General features: G+C 44.7%; 1 protein-coding gene across 1 annotated transcript; it reads right to left on the bottom strand.

The window, feature by feature from the left end:
* Positions 1 to 9396: 9396 nt before the first annotated feature.
* LOC148823850 (uncharacterized) lies at positions 9397 to 11859 on the bottom strand. Its single transcript, XM_088926773.1, has 4 exons — positions 11377 to 11859; positions 10681 to 11130; positions 10315 to 10381; positions 9397 to 9500 (listed from the first exon to the last, which is right to left on the bottom strand). Exons 1-4 carry the CDS (start codon positions 11857 to 11859, stop codon positions 9397 to 9399), a joined length of 1104 nt encoding a protein of 367 aa, XP_088782899.1.
* Positions 11860 to 19889: the final 8030 nt, after the last annotated feature.

Here is a 19889-nt window from a genome sequence, read left to right as displayed (position 1 = left end):
CCAACAGTCCAGACAAGCTCCCTGTCCTTGCCGATGAGGAGCAGAACTATAATACAATGCTGTCACAAACCAGGTTTGACAGCTGCAATGATGTTGACTGAGTGCTGTACTATGTAGGTTCTGTGTCAGATGCAATACATTGTGTTTAGAAAAAGTTCCAGTTTTGTCTCATCTGACCACAAAACATTTTGATTTTTGTTTGCAGTACCACTACACTCCTCTATTGCAAAACCCATGCAGGATTTGAGAAGAGTTTCCACTCTACCATACTGTGGAGTGACTGAGATTGTGTTGATTGATGTGCATTTTCTCCCAAGTAACTGAACTCTGTAGCTCTTTCCAAGTCGCTGTTGGCCTGACAGTTGCATCCCTAATCAGTTTCCTCCTCGTGCAGCTGCTCAGTTAGAAGGGACAGCCTGATCTAGGCAGTGTGTGGGTGGTGCGATACACATTTCACTTCTTAATGATCGACTTCACCGAGTTCAAAGCGATAGCCAGTGTTTTTTTATCTTTCTTATGCCTTTATCCCCATTTGTGCTTTTCTCCAATTTTATTCTGAGTTGCTTTGAAAACTCCTTAGACCTCATGGTTCAGTTTTTGCTTGACATTCACTACCTGGCTGAAAGACCTTAACAGAAACAGGTGCATTTATTGCACAATCCTGTGAACCACTATCTCACAAGGGGTCCTTAACTTTCTTTTTTGTATGGAGTATATTACAGTATGTGTATAGAACAAGTGATACATGCTACCTCAAAGACTGCCAGCTTTAAAGCACCAAACTGTTTTGCCCTTTCTGTATAAGGATGTTTGAAAACTCAATGTAGAAAGAAAACACCAGTAAGACATGGCTTGTGGGCTTCCACAACTGGACCTGTGAACCACTGCAATAGAGTAGGCTTCCACACAACTTGATGCCTTTAACCAGGGATGGGCACCTCATGTTCTCCCTAGGGTCTGAGGGTCTTCTTGGATTCACCTTTGATATGTGTTTCTGAACTGAACTAGTCATTTGACTGAAAGATACTCTACCTGTCCCACCTCCAGGAGCTCAGCCCGCGAGGCCTGGGACTGCCCTTCCCTGTCTTTACTCATAGTCAGCCCTGGGCAAGTAAAAAGCGAGCTGAGCAGGCTACATGGCACACAAGCAATTCACAGTGAAGGGTGAATGCAAGAAGAAACCAGACTTGGCAGCTCTGAATGTGACACTACACTAGTGATACGCACTCCTGGTCTGCAACCCTCCAGGTTTTATACGCAATTTATAATGCCAGTCAAAGAAGATGAACACCGGGAAACTGTGGTAAACGGTTAAACCAGGACCACTCAAGTCCACAATGGTTTCCGTCCAAGTCATGAGTCCACAGAAGAATGAAAACCAGTAGACACAACGGCACTCTTGGGCCTGATGTGAATATGAGCATTATTTACCAGTAACAAGAGACCACTGTGGAAGAGATGTAGGGATTCTGAACGCCATGTCACTCCTGTCCTGCTGCATAACTGCATTTCCAGGTCATTTTTGTGAGAATTTGTTCCCAATTGATTTATCTGGGTAAATGAAGGCTCACACATGATTGTTGTACAACACTCTACACGCAAAGCTTCACTGACTTTCAGCACCACTGCAAGGAATCCGGCTCACTCTTACATATCCGGGTGTCTTTCACCCTAGTCCCGGAGAACTTACAATTTACCCTTTAATCCAAAGATTTTGTACAATAAAAAGACATTGATCAATCACACAAGTACTGTATATTGTTACAGACCGCATAACAATACACCCATATGGTTGTAACTGGATTCTGATCAAAATAATGTCTTTACATTCCTAAAAATGTGTTATGTACTCATACTTTAAAAGAAATGAAAGGTTAATACCTTATGAGCTTTTTTTCTGGCCCGATCCTAGATTATTGAGAATTTAATGTCTGACAATTTGTTTACATTAGGGGGTCAATAAAGATGATAGACCATCGACTATCTATTTGATTTGTATGATCTATACACTAAACCCTGCAGCATATAGCCATTAATTATCAGGACCTCCAATATTATTTATTACCTTCATCGGCGCGCAATGTTTTGTTGAATAAATAATGCAAGGAGGGATTAAGAAGGCAAGGCGGCTGTGATACAGCCCAGTCACCCTCCGCCCCCCGTCAAGCAACAGCAATATGTACACTGCATTGATTTTGTTTTTCTATGAAACGGTATGACTATCTGTCACGACTCTCCCTCACGCAGGCAAGCGCTCCCGCATTCCCACGAGCTCTCCCTGTACCAAACGTGCACGCGTCAATCAGTCCTCTACTTCAACCCTCATCTGTTCCCCGGTCATTGCTCGCGATTGAGATTCTCTCCCGGAGCTACCCTACAAACTATGCCTTTGCCTTACGACGACTTCTCCCCTGGACCTCGACCCTGCTTTACCGACTACCGCTTTTGCCGCTCGATTTAGTACCTTCGCCCGTTTTATGATCTCTCGGATCCTGACCCCAGCCTGTCTCTTCGTTTACACCTCTGCCTTCAGATTCCAAACCGACGCCTCTTCTACGCCTTCCCGGACTCCGACCCCAGCCTGCTCCCTCGACTACGCCTTCGCCTGCCGACTCTACGCCTACGCCTCTACTACGCCTTCCCGGACTCGGACCCCTACCTGTCTACTCCGACTACGCCTACGTCTAGCGCCAACCCTACCAAGGGCACCGCATTGGATCTCCATCCTCCGCAGTCAGCCCCTGCGTGACAGAATCGTGAGCCTAAGTATGGATCCCGCGTGCTCTTTTAATTCCATGGCGCTGCTGTCCCAGTACTCTCAGGCTCTTGACCAGCTCAATGCTAGCGTTCAACATCTCGCTAACCTAGTCTCTGGCTCCCTTCCTCAGCCTCTCGTTTCCTACCCTCCCGTAAACCCCATTCAGCCACCGGTCTCTCTTGCCTCCTCCCACACCGGACCGATTTGATGGCACCCCGAGTATGTGTCAGCCTTACCTGACTCAATGCTGGATGGCTTTCAGCCTTCATCCGGATTGTTTTTCCACCGACTGCGAACGTATTGCATTTATGGTCGCGTACCTTTCTGGCCGGGCGATGCAGTGGGCTGCAGGTCTTCTCGCCAGGAATGCCCCCGAGACCTCGGATGTAGCACAGTTCCAGGCAGCCCTGATGGCCACCTTCGGACAGGTGCAATCTTCCTATTCCGCCGCCTCGCGTCTGTCGGCTTTGTCGCAGGGTACCCGCCCCCTCCAGGAATATGTGACGGACTTTCGGTTCTGGCCACTCAGCTCGCTTGGAATCAAGAAGCCCTCATTCATCAGTTAGGGGTGGAGAAAAAGGTGCAGAACAGCTCGACCTGCTGCCCCTCCTGAAAGACAGTCATTAATAGAATTATTGAAATGAGGTATTATATCAAAAGTACGCTGATAGAGCGCGTTAAGATGAGCAGATGTTTTTCACTGCAATTAGATGAGTCTGTAGTCGATTTGGCCAATTTGCTCGTTTACGTTAGATACGGGTTTGAGGGTACGTCCCGTGAGGACTTTCTGTTCTGTAAACCGCTACCAACAGGAACTACAGAAGAGCACATATTTCAGCTTCTGAATGAATTTATCGACGAGAATGGCATCGACTGGATAAAATGTGTCGGAGTTTGTACAGACTGTGCTAGAGCAATGACAAGCCTACACGGTGCAGCGGGAAACTTCTTAGATTCTGGATTCGCTGCCTCATTGAAGATTCCATTACTGCCCGTCTCCCCACCCATCTGCATCCAGTCCATCGATGGCTCCTCCCTCTCTCCAGGATTGGTGCAGTGGCAGACCATTCCTCTCTCCCTGCGCATTGGTGCCACCCACCTGGAACGTACTCAGCTTCTCCTACGTTCTCCTTCTCTGTCACTTATTCTTGGTTTCCCTTGGCTACAGTTACACAATCCCCGTATTTCCTGGCCCGACAAGGAACTCACTGCCTGGAGTGATCACTGCCTAACCCACTGCTGTTAGCTCCCCACGAAACCTCATGTTCTTCAGCTCTCTCACGTCACCTCCCCACTTATTCCCCCCGAGTATGCCGATCTTCACGTTGCTTTTAGCAAACGAAGAGCTCTTTCGCTTCCTCCTCATCGCCCTTACGATTGCGCTATTGATCTGGTCCCCGGAGCCTTACCACCTAGAGGGCGTGTTTACCCCCTCTCCGTGCAGGAAACGAAGGCACTGGATACCTACATTCAGGACGCCCTGCAGTCTGGTTTCATCCGCCCGTCCTCATCTCCTGCTTGCGCCAGTTTTTTTTTTATTACCAAGAAGGACGGTTCTTTGCGGCCGTGTGTTGATTACTGAGGTCTGAACGACATTACTGTTAAGAATCGTTATCCTCTGCCTCTCATTCCTGCTGCTCTGGAGTCTCTTCGTGGCGCAAAGATTTTTTCCAAACTCGACCTGCGGGGTGCTTGCAACCTTATCCGCATTCGAGAGGGGGACGAATGGAAGACGGCTTTTATCACCACTCACGGCCATTATGAATATTGTGTCATGCCTTTTGGTCTTGCCAACGCTCCGGCCGTCTTTCAGAATTTTATGAACGACATCTTCAGGGACATCATTCACCAGTATGCGCTCGTCTACCTGGATGATATATTAATTTTTTCCAGTAGCCTTCAGGAGCATGTTATTCACGTCGGGGAGGTCCTCACCCGTCTTATTAAGAACAGTCTCTATGCCAAACTGGAAAAGTGTTCTTTTCATGTTTCCACTGTCCAATTTCTAGGTTATGTCATCTCTCCCCTGGGCATCGAGATGGACCCCTCCAAGACGGCGGCCATTAGGGACTGGCCAACCCCCCGGAACTTGAAGCAGGTTCAGCGCTTTCTTGGATTCTCTAACTTCTATCGTCGTTTCATTCGTGATTTCAGCTCCTTTGCCGCTCCCATCTCTGCCCTCACTTGTAAGGGTCCGACCCAGGGCAAGTGCACTGATGAGGCTGATCGTGCCTTTTTACGCCTGGAACACCTCTTCACTTCAGCTCCCCTCCTTCGTCACCCTGCTCCCTCGCTGCCCTTCGTTCTGGAGGTCGATGCATCGGCGCATGGCGTTGGAGCAGTTCTGTCGCAGCGCTCTGGGGACAATTCATCTCTCCATCCCTGTGCCTTCTTTTCCAGGCGTCTCTCCCCTGCCAAGGTAAACTATGCGGTGGGAGACAGAGAGCTCTTGGCCATCAAGCTCACCCTGGAAGAATGGAGGCACTGGCTGGAGGAAGCCCAACATCCGTTCACCATTCTCACGGACCATAAGAACCTCTCCTATCTCCAGTCTGCTCGGCGCCTCAATTCTCGCCAGGCCAGATGGTCCCTATTTGTTGCCCGTTTTGCCTTTTTCATCGCATACACCCCCGGCTCTAAGAATATCAAGGCGGATGCCCTCTCCCGTCTGTTTGATCCACCGGAGCTCAAACTCCCTCCCGAACCCATCATACCCCCTCATCAGATAATTGCGGCGATCCGTCCCAACATCGAGCATATCGTCCGAAATGAACAGCCTGTATCTCCCTCATGCCCCTCGGATAAGCTGTTTGTGACTGATCGGGTCCGTTCCGAGGTTCTCCAGTGGGCTCATGACTCTCTTTGTGCGGGTCATCCTGGCGCCCGCCGGACTTTGGAACTTCTCTCTGAGGACTTCTGGTGGCCCTCCTTACGGGCTGATGTTTCGGATTATGTGAAAGCCTGTCCCACCTGCGCTCAGATCAAGACACCCCGTCACCGGAAGGCTGGCTTACTCCAACCTCTTCCAGTACCCACGCGGCCTTGGTCCCATATTGCTGTGGATTTCCTCACGGACCTTCCCAGGAGTCTTGGCAACAGGGTGATTATGGTTGTCATCGACAGGTTTTCCAAGGCTGCTCATTTCGTTCCCTGCTCCTCCCTGCCCTCCGCTCAACAAATGGCCAATCTCTTTGTACAGCACGTTTTTCATCTCCACAGAATTCCGGAGGACATTGTCTCTGATCGGGGTCCACAGTTTATCTCCAGCTTCTGGAAGGCCTTCTGTTCTGCTTTGGGCTCCAACGTTTCTCTTACTTCTGGCTATCATACAGAATCCAACCGTCAGACTGAAAGGCTTAACCAGGACTTCCTTACTTACCTGCGGGCTTACGTCTCAGCCACTCAGAAGGACTGGTCCTCTTTACTCCCATGGGCTGAGTACGCTCACAACGCTCTATACTCATCGGCTACTGGCATGTCTCCCTTTCTATGCTCCCTGGGTTATCAACCTTCGCTCCTCCAGAAACCCCTTCGGACTCGAACCTCCCCTCTGTTCAAATGTATATCTCTGCCTTAAGGAAACTCTGGAAGACTGCTCGCCGCGCCCTCCTGAAGGCCTCACACCGTTATAAATCTTTCGTGGATCGGCACAGACGCCCTTTTTCTCGACTTCACAGAAGGCAATTTGTCTGGCTCTCCACCCGCAACATCTCTCTCCATCAACCCTCCCGCAAGTTGGGCCCACGATTTATTGGTCCCTTCTAGGTCATTTCTCAGATCACTCCTGTCACTTACCGCTTGACTCCCCCCCCCACTCTTCGTATTCACCCCACCTTTCATGTCTCCCTTCTCAAACCTTACCACAGGTCACCCCTCTCCAGACCACAACCTCTTCCGCCTCCACCTCGTTCCATCGCCGGATCCACCACCTGTACAGTCAATAAGCTCCTCAGATGTCGTTGGCATAGGGGTTCGAGACAGTTTTTGGTCGACGGGCTCGGTTATGGTCCTGAGGAAAGAACCTGGGTCTCTGCACGGGACATCCTGCATAAGACCCTTATCTCGGACTTTCTTCACTCCTGTGCTCCTCCTCTATCTACGGCGTCTGGAGCCGCCCCTGAAGGGAGGGGTACTGTCACGAATCTCCCTCACGCAGGCAAGCGCTCCCGCATTCCCACGAGCTCTCCCTGTACCAAACGTGCACGCGTCAATCAGTCCTCTACTTAAACGCTCATCTGTCCCCTGGTCATTGCTCACGATTGAGATTCTCTCCCGGAGCTACCCTACAAACTACGCCTTTGCCTTACGACGACTTCTCCCCTGGACCTCGACCCTGCTTTTCCGACTACCGCTTTTGCCGCTCGATTTAGTACCTTCGCCTGGTTTACGCTCTCTCGGATCCTGACCCTAGCCTGTCTCTTCATTTACGCCTCTGCCTTCCGATTCAACACCGACGCCTCGACTACGCCTTCGCCTTCCGATTCTGTGCCTACGCCTCTACTACGCCTTCCCGGACTCGGACCCCTACCTGTTTACTCTGACTACGCCTACGTCTAGCGCCAACCCTACCAAGGGCACCGCATTGGATCTCCATCCTCCGCAGTCAACCCCTGGGTGACGCTATCAACACCTCCGAACCCGTTCTCCTGGGATTCGGGTCGTAATTTGATTCATTCGGGTTGTATGCGAGAGCAGACTCGCTCGACGATGTGCTATTACTACTAAATGCACATGAAAATGAAACACCGTTCCGTTGCTTAGCAACTGAGGGCTGTAGAGGGGGGGAAAAAAGCAAAGCTTACCATGAAATCATCTGGAAATCTCGAAAATAGCCGACAACATAATCAATACACCTTCTCAGGTACAGTCTTTGGCAGACGTATTAAAGGTAAAGGTGTATTATGAGTAGGAGTGTCTTCATATTTATGAATTCTAACGAAGGGCTGTTTTGTGCTCTTATTCTGAAATAGTCCAATGTCAACTGCAAAAAACACTGTGGGAGCTCCAGGGTTTAAAAATGCAAAAGCTTTAGTCATCTGTGCAAATCAGCCCTAATAAGACATTTTGCCTTGAAGTTACCACTAGCAAACATGCATAATACTCTGTTAAAATGAAATGCAATTCATTGTCATTGGCCAAAAACAAAAAACATTAATAAAAGCAAAATGAATGGCAGACAAAACAAACACAAAAAGGAGATTCTCACCTTTAATTTTCCTTTGTAGTTTTTTCTAAAACCCGCATGCAAAACTCTCAAGTGATCGAAGAGATGCACGCAACGAGCCGACAGAATTTCAGACGAGTTAACTAGACGAACTAAGGGATCTCGTGCAAAAAGATTTATCTTCGTTTTATTTTCTCAAGTGTAATAATATTATCTGTGGTCCAGACGTCGTTGCGCGACCTTCCCAACTGAATGATTATTTTGCCACGGGACGATGTAATTCGCACAACCTGCTCCTACCTCGGCGTTAGTCTCTGCAGAAGCTGCTGCAATTTAAGGTGGAGCAACGAAGAGGCTTTCTAAAAGCGTTCACCTCCCCCTTAAAAACATACACGTAAGCAGAGAACACTGCACCGTACAAGACCGGGACTGTATTACAAGGCCTATGACATGTATACTGTACATCTTATCATAAACGATCTACTGTACGGTCATCTATTCAAATACTCTCCCCTATATCACCATTATTGATTTGTTGATCTAGTGGGTAAATGTACAAGTTATGTGTATAGACCACAAGGGTATTTGTGATCATTGCTGTCCAAGATATAGCTCAATAAAATGTAGGGCAGGGGTAGGAATCGGGCTTTGAAACTCCCTTTAACTAAAGCACTTATGAGTGTAATTTGTTTGACTTGGTCATGCATCCACTGTGAACACCATCCTTCACCGATTCTGCCACACCTCAGTGTGATACAAAATCCAAAGCATTCATTTACAGTATGCCCATCGACCTGACCGATAGCCTTCTAGTGAGCACATGCAGGCATATTAGTCGTTCATGAAGAGAATGAAAATCTGAATGTATAAGAGAGACGCATTTAAGACATGTCAGAAACGTTTGTGGTTCTAAATGAGCAAGCAGGTGCTTTATAAGGGTAAGTCTTGCTGGCTTGCTGCTGGGGGGAGGGGTTAATGAGGTTTGATTCACACCGCCTGCATCAGCTGATGAAGAGTTTATCTATGAGAAGATCCAGAAGGAAACAGCACGATGATTCAAGTTCATCCATAACCCATTTTTGCAATGACAACTGAAAGAATGTGGCTACCTTTGGACATTCAGATATTCTTCTAAACAAACCTACAGCTATGTGCAAAATGTACCCATTTCCGTCTTCCAATTTGTCTGAGTACATGAAGCACATTGAAGTTGTTACATTTTGTGACAAAGGTCATACACATCGCAAAGGCTGATCTTAATCTTTTAATATGGTGGCACAGTAGTCAATAATAATACGGTTCAATAATAAAATTCCTCAATGAGACACGCTGTTTTCAGTTAGCATATCTGTTCTGTCAAGATAAACAGAAGAGAGGATCAAGAATAACTTAACACTATTCATTTTAAAAATCCAGGAAATGTGTTTCTTATAATAAGTATTGGTCCTGTGGTCAGGTTTCATCAGTAGTTTCTCTATTTCTTCTTATGGAACACTCGGGCCAGTGCAGCAGACACCCTGGTCAGCACAGATGACTTTGGTGGCTTCTCCCTGGGGTTTGGTTGAGGAGCAGAGACTCCTGAAATGACACAGTAGACTGGTTTGGCACATGAGCATTCAGGAATTTGTTTCGTTTAAACTAGAACGTCAGACCTGTGCACATAGATTTACTCACAGATGCCTCAAAAGTATCGAGCAGGAAATGACTGAATTAAACCCCCACAACTATGTGGCACTAAGAGCCATGGTCTCAATGTTTCTCCACAATTGGAAATAAATCAAACTAGATTATATCCAACTGTACAGAGGCAGCTAGAGTCACTGACAGATTTAGTGAAGAGTATTTCATTCTCTACTCAATGTATCAGACACACTCTCCCAGCACTTACGTAACACCTGTTATACAGCACTCAGCGCAAAGTGCATCTGAGGAAGGCCCCCTTTGAGATAAATCCTTTTTGGGGGTTCCCCTATGAAGTATTATTAGTTTGCCCCCAAAATATGTCTTTGTGCAATATCTTTTTTACAAAGGGCATTAGTTCTTTTAAGTTTGGACAGAGTTCGCCAGTCGTCCCCTGAATTTGAACAGGTTTGTTTTGGCTACTGTACTTTTTAATATTGTAGCAGAATGATATATACAGATAAAGAATAAGAAAGCGCTACTCTCATAAACGTTCATTACTTTCAAACACATTCAAGGGAACAGTGGGCACATACAGGCCAACCTGTTCAGAATTACTTCACATGCCTCTTTTCATATATATGTTTTTAATTGCCAGTTTCAAATTCTATAATGAAGGAAATGCACAGTTCCATTCAGTATTATGGTCAGACATTTCTATTTCAGAATCAGAGTGTGAGATAGAATTCACAATCCACCACTGAGAACTCACCTGGCATAGCACTGCGAGGCTGGCTCCATTGATATCTCTCTGGAGGGCCACTTTCCTTCTCGAAGATCTGTGTGCACACAGAGCAAACAGCCAACGGCATCGGCATGTTTTCTCATCAATCTTTCGAATCCTACTGTCACTTTATCCCCCCATTAGCACTTAAAAGCAATGTTTGTTTGCATAGAAAATGCAACAGAACCACAACATATTATCATAACTTTTTGTTTACAATAACATATCTGGTCCTCTTCCACAGTGTGAAACAAAGTGTTAAGCCCTAGTCCACAGTAAAACTGTATGTACTGTATACTACACTCCCTTGAAATTCTGTCAATAAGAAAGAACTATCATGAATCAGATCCGTACCTTCTTCCTTACAGTTTGTGGGATGCTGTTCTTATCCATCGGTTTCATGAGTTCCCTCTTCCCAGAGCTGTTGAAACTCGAGGATGTGCCCTGAATTTCATAGATCTCTAATAAGTTACCACGGTCGGCGCTGGCATTGTGGCATGGTTCGCTCTGCATCACAGCTGAAGTCGGCTGAGGTTTTTGGGGAATCAAAGGGAGAAAGCCAGAATTCACTCCCGGACGTGGAGCCTCGGAGGTCTGTTCCTTCCTCTTTCCCCTGGGTCCTGCCTGTGGCATCCTCTCAAAGGCATCAGAGGACATGTGAGTCTCATAGTATGGCACGTTTTGATCATTTCTCAGCTTGAACTGAAGCCTGTTCTTCATTTTGGTGCCAAAGTTCACCATCTTCCTGAAAGGATTTTTCTTTCCTTTTTCTTTGTGGCGAAACTCTGCATACATCAAATTAGCCTGCCATACAAAGAAAGAGAGAGTTAACTTCAATGTCTGTTGTGTTTTTTAGTTGCCACCAAAATTAGCCTTGACTCTCTTTGGGAACAGAAATCACATTTTGATGTGTGGATTGGTACTGCAGTTAAAAACAGATCAAAGTTAACAAATCATAGAAATGCACAATTCCATTCCTAACTTAATGTAATAATTAGGGTAATAGGGTTAAATATATTTTGTCAAGTTTTGAATCTCTTATCAACATACCTCAAGAGGCTTGATTTCATGCTCAGAAGGCTGCCGAAGAGATGTGGATGTTGAACTCTCAGCCTCCAGGGAGCATTTCTTTTTTGCTTTAAGGGATTTCTTCTTTGTTGCCTTAGCATGGTGTTGTTCGTCAACATCCAGCTCTCTTGGTACAATGGACTCCTTTGGCTTTTTAGAAGACTCAGGGGCAAACCTCTCTCTTTTCTCAGTTGAAACATTTCTCAGGTCAAAAGATTCACCCGCTGAGACCCTGTCATGGCCCATCTCTTTCATGCCACCCGCCTTTTTCTTGGGGAAATCAGAAGAACTATTCATTGGAGGAGGTAGTATTTTGTTAGCACAAGGAGAAATCATGACTCTTATTTTCTCCGTAGTGCGATTGCTGTCATCCTTAGGTTTGAGGGACTCTGGAGGTGAATTTGTGCCTTGCGCAAACTCTCCCTCCTGGATATGTCTAGCGACACAGCAGATAATTCTCTTCATTGTTTCAGGGTTTCTTGAGCCGACCGCTATCTGTAAATCTCTCTTGCAGCCAGTCGCCTCCACCATACTCCGATATACAGCTCTAGTAGTTTTCTTCACATGCTGTAATAGTAAATGCTCTTGCTCATCTGCGTTGCACGAAGCAAGGCTGGGAATCCTTACTATTTTCTTCATCACATGTTCAGTGAGTTTCAGGGTCAATTCAGTGAGCTGGGACTCAGGCACCAGATCCAGCTCTCCTGTGTCGTCTCTAGGGAATCCAGGCCGTATTTTCTCAAACAACCCGCTGATGATGCGTTTCACCCCAAATGCGTCAGAAGAGGGGGCTGAAGACATCAGCGGCACACTTCTGTTGCTTGCTCCAGCCTTGTCATTGTCATTGGCTTTGGCATTGGCATTGGCACTGGCATTGTCATTGTCCAGCTGAGGAGGACGGACAGGCTTTTCGCCTGTCAAAAAGTGCAAGCTTGTGAGTTCTCTAACCAGAAGCTAACTCATTAGTCTGGCAGTAAACATAAGAAAAAACTGCATGGCAATAGTAAAACATGAATTAAAATAGATCGGGAATTCACTCTTAAAATAATTGCATACAGTAATAGAACATTTAAACATAATTTTCCTTAAATACACTTTTGATAGATGCATACTTAAAACATATAGAGTTTCACAGCTCAACACAGCAACAAACGAGTCTGCTGATTTTACTGTAGAAGTTGTGGTTTTTGTATTCTGCCCTGCTGAAGAAACAGGTTCAACAACCTGCTGTTCTAAAGACACATCAGCTGGCTTAGCTTCTGGTCTCCTCATAGGCTCCAGAGTGGCTCCTCTGTTACCTTTTGCAGGAGGTTCCTGTTTTTTGTTCCACGGTCTCTCTCTGGGGGACATTCCTTCCACTGTCTGGAGTTCACCCACTGTCAGTTGTCCAGGCTCATCCTTGCTGCTTGGCTGCCCCTGACGTGGTCTCTCTTTTATTGGGGGCAGAACCTTGTAGGTTTCTAAAGGTCTTCCTCTTGTTGGTTGGATAAGTTTCCCATCTATTTCTCTTTCTTCCGTGTGCAGGGAATGAGCAGTGCTGTCAGAGCTAGGAACGTTCCCCTTGGAGAATCTTTTCGTGTCACGATCCAGAATCACTTTGTCTTCCAGGGTCTCCTGTGTGCTTTCCACAGAGACACTCCTGGCAATCCCTGGTGACATAAAAGTGCATGTTGTGTCAACTGTAAGTAATGAAAGGGTAGACAATTCAGCAGAAAATGTAGGTTATGTTATTGAATGGAAGGCAGCATGGGAAAATGGCATGTCAGAAAATGATTACAAACAACCAAAGGACATTCACAACAAACTTTTAAACAACATGATTCATAGTAAGAGAATACAGCAAAGTTAGACATAATATAAACACAAAATATCACAAAAATAAAATCTTTACATGATGTATTTACAGTTGCCTTTCAGCTGATACTATTATTATTATGATGAGACTTGGTACCGCCAGTATTGAAAGCCATCTCATTAGTCTGGCAGTAAACATAAGAAAAAACTGCATGGCAATAGTAAAACATGATCTAAAATAGATGGGAAATTCACTCTTAAAATAATTGCATACAGTAATAGAACATTTAAACATAATTTTCCTTAAATACACTTTTGATAGATGCATACTTAAAACATATAGAGTTTCACAGCTCAACACAGCGACAAACGAGTCTGCTGATTTTACTGTAGAAGTTGTGGTTTTTGTATTCTGCCCTGCTGAAGAAACAGGTTCAACAACCTGCTGTTCTAAAGACAATCAGCTGGCTTAGCTTCTGGTCTCCTCATAGGCTCCAGAGTGGCTCCTCTGTTACCTTTTGCAGGAGGTTCCTGTTTTTTGTTCCACGGTCTCTCTCCGGGGGACATTCCTTCCTCAGTCTGGAGTTCACCCACTGTCTGTTGTCCAGGCTCATCCTTGCTGCTTGGCTGCCCCTGACGTGGTCTCTCTTTTATTGGCGGCAGAACCCCGTAGGTTAATAAAGGTCTTCCTCTTGTTGTTTGGGTAAGTTTCTCATCTATTTCTGTTTCTTCCGTGTGCAGGGAATGAGCAGTGCTGTCAGAGCTAGGAACGTTCCCCTTGGAGAATCTTTTCGTGTCACGATCCAGAATCACTTTGTCTTCCAGGGTCTCCTGTGTGCTTTCCACAGAGACACTCCTGGCAATCCCTGGTGACATAAAAGTGCATGTTGTGTCAACTGTAAGTAATGAAAGGGTAGACAATTCAGCAGAAAATGTAGGTTATGTTATTGAATGGAAGGCAGCATGGGAAAATGGCATGTCAGAAAATGATTACAAACAACCAAAGGACATTCACAACAAACTTTTAAACAACATGATTCATGGTAAGAGAATACAGCAAAGTTAGACATAATATAAACACAATACAAATACACTTTTGATAGATGCATACTTAAATGCTGCATTTACATGAGTTGAGTTGACTGAGTGGTCCTCAATTGCAAATAGTGGAGAAGGTGGAGAAAAACTTGATTTCTTACCTTCACTGTCACTATCATTGGGCTCTAATGGCAAATCATAGCTGGCAAACAAAACGTCGATGACGAATTGTACCAGCAATCTGGTGAGCAGGTCCAATGCATCGTTATGTATCTGTGAACTGTGATTCCTCTTCTCTAGGCCATGTCCTGATTTCATCACAGACTCTTTGCCTGGCATTTTTTGTTCAATAGTACAGAATTTCTTATTAAACACATGTGGAGCACCAAAAACATCATGTTCCTCTGATTCTCTTGATTGAGAACCTGGGAAAGTCAGACACAGTTCCAAAAGCTTTCTCACCAATCTTTCAGCATACAGAATCAAAAACTGAATGGAAAACACAGACGTTTTCAAATTCTTGTCTGCTGTTTCAGAGTTGGGATTGTTATCTGACTTTTTTGTGATGCTTGACTCCAAAATCACTTTTGAAACAGTATCGATCAGTTCCTCTGAAAACAGACTGGGTATTCCACTGGTGAGAATCCCTACCAGTGTCTTCCCAGCAGCGTTCATTGTGGGAGCCACTGCAATGGAGCTGTTTGAACAGCCCCGTACTTCTGGCCCTCCTATCTGAAGTAGCGAGACATTTGCTGTGGCTCCCGGCACCTGAAGTCCATGGGACACCTTGTGAATCCTCCCAACTGACTCATGAGCTCGGCTCTTAGAGGTGGGAGTTACATCACACTCACTTGTGTCTTTGTTAGTGGCACGATTACATTGATGTTCTGCACATGCCAATAATTCAAATCTAGTCACAATTCTATCGACAATTTTCATGGCAATAAAATCAATGTCGGACAATGAAATTGCTGCCTGGATAGTTCCAGCAGGAGTCGCACAGGTTGGTGAGGTGAGGGAGTGGTCTCCTTCCTCAACACTGGCAGCTCTTGCTCTCTCTGGTTCCCTCAAAGTTCCACTGGAGGGTGATTCCTTGAGGTCACATGCAGTCTCTTTTCCTTTTAAATCCAGATCAGGTGAAGTAGAGAGTTCCTTCCCAACCAGGGCTTGGCTCAGCTGTCTGTTCTCAGATGCCACTGTGTCTCCCTGTTTCGCTACAAGACTCATTCGACTTGGAAGCTTGGGGAAGATACTAGATGGCATTTGTCCAGGAATATTGCAGCTACAGTACTCGACCTGACCCATGTGAGAAGGGAATACTGTTGCAGGTGCATTGACAGTTTGAACATGCTGACGAGAGCATATTTTCTTACGGACAACTGCTTCTTCATCTGCCTTTCTGTCTTTCTCAGACTCTTTGGCATTGAGAGACAGGTTCAGCTCTGATACTTTAACAGTCTCAATTCGCATTATAATAGTATCTACCTGTAAACTTGCCAGCAAGGATTCCTCTGAGAGCGTAGCTCTCATTGTTTCCACCCTATTCATCTCACTCTTGATGGTCTGCATTAGCTGGCAGACAATGTCCTGGGCACAGGTTTTCACCATTAACTGAATATCCTGACTTTTCAGGATAGGTCTCAACGAACTGATATCTCTTAACACACCCAAATGCTCTGAAGCATTGGGACATATAGGAAGAACGGATTTTTGCATCAAGTGGCTCTCCTTGAAAGAATAAGGTTCACCGGAGTTAGTCTGTGGTAGAACTCGTTTTAAAGTAGGAAAATGTTTCTGGGAGCCATCTAATTTATCTTGTTTGTCAGGTGAACGTTTTGCTGCACTGAATGCAATCAGAGTGTCCTGACTAAAAAAATGTTTTACTTTAGTCATCACAGTTTTAAAGACATCTTCATTTACTGAATGAACCTGCCCAGATGAAACTGCTGTTTCAAATTCTGGTGGCAAATCTGAGTTGCAGGCTTCCTTTGTATCCTTGTGCTTTTCAGTGGCGGCAGCATGCTGAAGTTTTTCAAGAATAGCATCAACAAGACCAGAAGCTGCTGCATCGACTTCCAGATAAAAACTGGAAGAGCCTGAGGACACTGTCCTCTGGGAATGTTTTGGCATATCCAGTGCTGTAAGTAAAGCTGCTTCACCAGTAATGCTGACTGGAGTCTCCAAAAGATCAGAGGGATTAAAAGACTTGAGCTTTGCTGCAGCTCTCATCATAACTTGACTTACTAACAGCGTTGCTCTCCCCCGAGATTCTGATTTGTGTCTATCAGCTAAACACTTAGCAACAGGTCTAACTTCCCTTTTAACTAGCTGCTTAGGAGTATTATTGATCTCAGATTCCGAGATTCCCATTACATTTTCCCTGAGTACTCTTTTGGTTCCCACTGGTGACTCAAAAGATCGAGGATTTATATCACAAGTCAGAAAACATTTAGCTTCTGTTTCTTGCTTGGGAAAGACTTCCTCTACAGTCTCAATGTGCTTGAGTGGCACAAGCTGAAAGGAGCTGCTCCTGGTCACAGAACTTCCAATGGATGTAACCATTTCTCTGTTTTGCGGAACATCAGGAGTTAACTCACTAACCCTTTGCCTGTCTTTAACTGTCTTGATCTCTTCTAAGACAGCATTGATGATTTCCGATGCCACGATTCCTAACTCGGACTCCATTTCCTCCTGAGTCACTGTTTCAACGGTGTCAGTGAAACAAGGGTCAAGTTTCTCAGAAACAAGCTGTAAGATCCTCCTGGCAACCTGGGTGTCTGTGGATTCCACCTCCTGGGTCTCCAGATGGTCTGGCACACCATTTGCTGGCCTCTTGGTGGAATTTTTTTGTATGCTTGTTGATAAGGCAGAATTGACACACTCAAGGACATCATCTAGAATTTTAGATGCTAGATTACTGGACCTAGAGGAAGGTATAAGGCTTCTGACATGAGAATGCCATGGTTCTTCCTGGGGGGCAGGATGTTGTATTTCAATGAGTGCTCTATCTATAACATCTTGTACTATACAGTCTGCATTTTTGATTATGGTAGAATTAGGGATTCCAAACAGTTTCTTTAGAGGTTCAGAGCTGTCTGCCTCAATCTTTTCCCTTCGTTCAGTATCCACCAGTTTGGGTGAGGGTGTGCCAGTTTTTATGTGGCATGGTGCATCATTGCCTCTCTCTTCCTCTGCGTAATTCTCCAGGGAAGTCAAGGATGAGCATGGTGAAGCAAAGGGAGTGGAGGTCCTGCTTCTCACACGTATGAAGCCACTGCTCTTCCTCTGGACCTGCACTGAGCAATGGGAGCCAGTTCTGGTCAGGGAGTGAGAGCTGAGCGTAGCCTGCAGGGTCTCCTCGTTGGTGCTGATATGCACCTGGGACTGGAAGGAGCACAGAGACAGACTTCTGCTTCTCTCTTCATACAGAGAGATGGCTGGGAGTAGCACCCTGGTAATAGACACCACCACCCATGCCACTATACTCTCTGACAGGTCATTAAGCTCAACCATTGTTATCTGGTTTGAAACAAGAAAAGAAAGGGAAATTAGCATTCTTTTATTCACTGCCCTTTAATTTACAGGCTTGATGTGATCTGATATTGCCCCAGTAGGATGTCAGGCATAAGTATCACTACAGCTATAATATGGTAATATTCAGGTTGATCACAGTCTAGTGAGTTCATGCAGTTATTAAAAATACTGTACAGGTAAATAGAAATGCTAGTGGAGGCCTCCATTTTTACTCCACCTATGAGCTGGAGAGCTCTGCGTTAATGTCCCAGAGTCCCCTGCATCGACAGATAATCATCTGTCATCATCCTCTGTCACTCAAAAGACTGAAATTTTGTCAATACTCAATCATGGCCAATGATCAAATCATTCCCACCTGTGGTAGTCTCTTTCTAGATATGAACATGTGTATCCTGAATTATCCTATTGCTAGAAATTGTTTGTATCCTGACTTATCAAAATCAAATCAAAAACAGCAATTACATAGCCTCCCATAAAAACATCCACCAGCTTCTGTAGTTAACATGTCTAGACTATTCTCAGTCTCCTTCTCATTAGCAAAACTCTCCAGTTTAATGGTTAGTGCACTCCTTTTTTCGGGTGGACCACACTTCCCAGGGATGGGCAGGTTACACAGGAGAATCGTGTATACATAAACAAGAAGAAAACAACCCTGCTACAGCCAGCTGAAGCTTTAACTGCCACCGCCGTGTACCTGCAGACCTTTAAAGATACTGTAGTTATTTAACATCTACATCTGAACCACTCTGCCACACCATCTTTATTCCCTTTTCTGAATCCCAGACATGAGCAATACTCCCATTTGAATTCTTCACTGGTTCCAGAAGGTGGCAGCATCCACATTCTCATAACAAATGTGGCCCCAGCCCAACTGGCAACTAATGGAACAATGCGACAATGTGCTAGAAATCACTTCTATAGTTAAGTACAGTACAAAATGAAATGAATCCTTTTGCATGAAAAGAAGTGTAAAAAGCTTACTGTGCCACATAGGCTGTCTTCAACGATCTTTATTTCCCTAAAAAATAAATTATTCTTATTAATATTAATCCTGTACATACTTGTGTAGAACATTTTGAAAATAATAACTAGTCTTATCCACACACAGCACACACATAGGAAAGACACATATTCACACACTCGGGAATTGTATTAGACACTCTGCTTTCAAAGAAGTATAGTTAATATTACTAGTTTTGTATACATAATCATTCTCAAACACAGCCTAGAGTCCACACTATGCTTTTCCCCTCTGCAGGTGTTCACTAGAGTAAAGACAAGCACAGCTTACCCATCAGACAGCTGCCTAATGAGATAAGTGCTGGAGGATGAATTGGTTGACATCTCTCCAAAGAAGTTGGATGGAATATTATCTGTACGGAAGCAAAAGAAAAGAATTTCACTCAGAATATATTTAAGAATATATATAAGAAAACTTACAAATGAGAAGAAGCCATATAGCGCATCTAGTCTGATTAGTTGCTGTTAGCTGACTAATCTGAGGATCTCAACCATCCATTTCATGAAAGAAATCAGTGTACTTCAGCAACAACTTTGCTGGATGGCTTTTTACATACTCCTACAACCCACTGTGTAAAGAACTGCCTTCTAATCTAAGTTTTAAATGTGCTTCTAAGTAGTTTCCTCTTGTGTCGTCTGGTTTGTGTTTCATTGTGTTATCTGCTGTGTGTTCACTGCTGATGCTGACGTCCATAAGATTATGTTTGCTACTGCCTTTGAGAATTTTGAAAACATAAGTCTGTTCTCTTCTTTGTCTATTCTGTTAAAAATTTTAAAAAGCTACAGTATTTTAAAATTCTGCATTTATACTTTATTATCGTAAGCATTCAAGTACCAAAAACAACTCAGGAGGATTCTCGGCCTTCATTTCATAAAAGGACTATAGATCTCAGGGATCCAATTGACAATTGGCTACCTCACTAGTGTAAATTGCCAAGTTTTTAAAACCCAAGATAGATGGGTGTCTACAATTATTGTATGTAAATTCTTGAATCATGCTTCTGTATATATTAAATTATAAAATATTTTTTAAACTAAATACACAAAATAAAATTGCTGGGATATACTTTTTCTAACCTGCAGAAATTGTAGAGATGTCCTCCTTGATC

This window comes from Atractosteus spatula, chromosome 11, assembly GCF_055471065.1.
Source record: "Atractosteus spatula isolate fAtrSpa1 chromosome 11, fAtrSpa1.hap1, whole genome shotgun sequence".
Lineage (NCBI taxonomy): Eukaryota > Metazoa > Chordata > Actinopteri > Semionotiformes > Lepisosteidae > Atractosteus > Atractosteus spatula.
The sequence above is the reverse complement of the archived record's forward strand: the minus strand, read 5'-3'. Positions and strand labels throughout refer to the sequence as shown.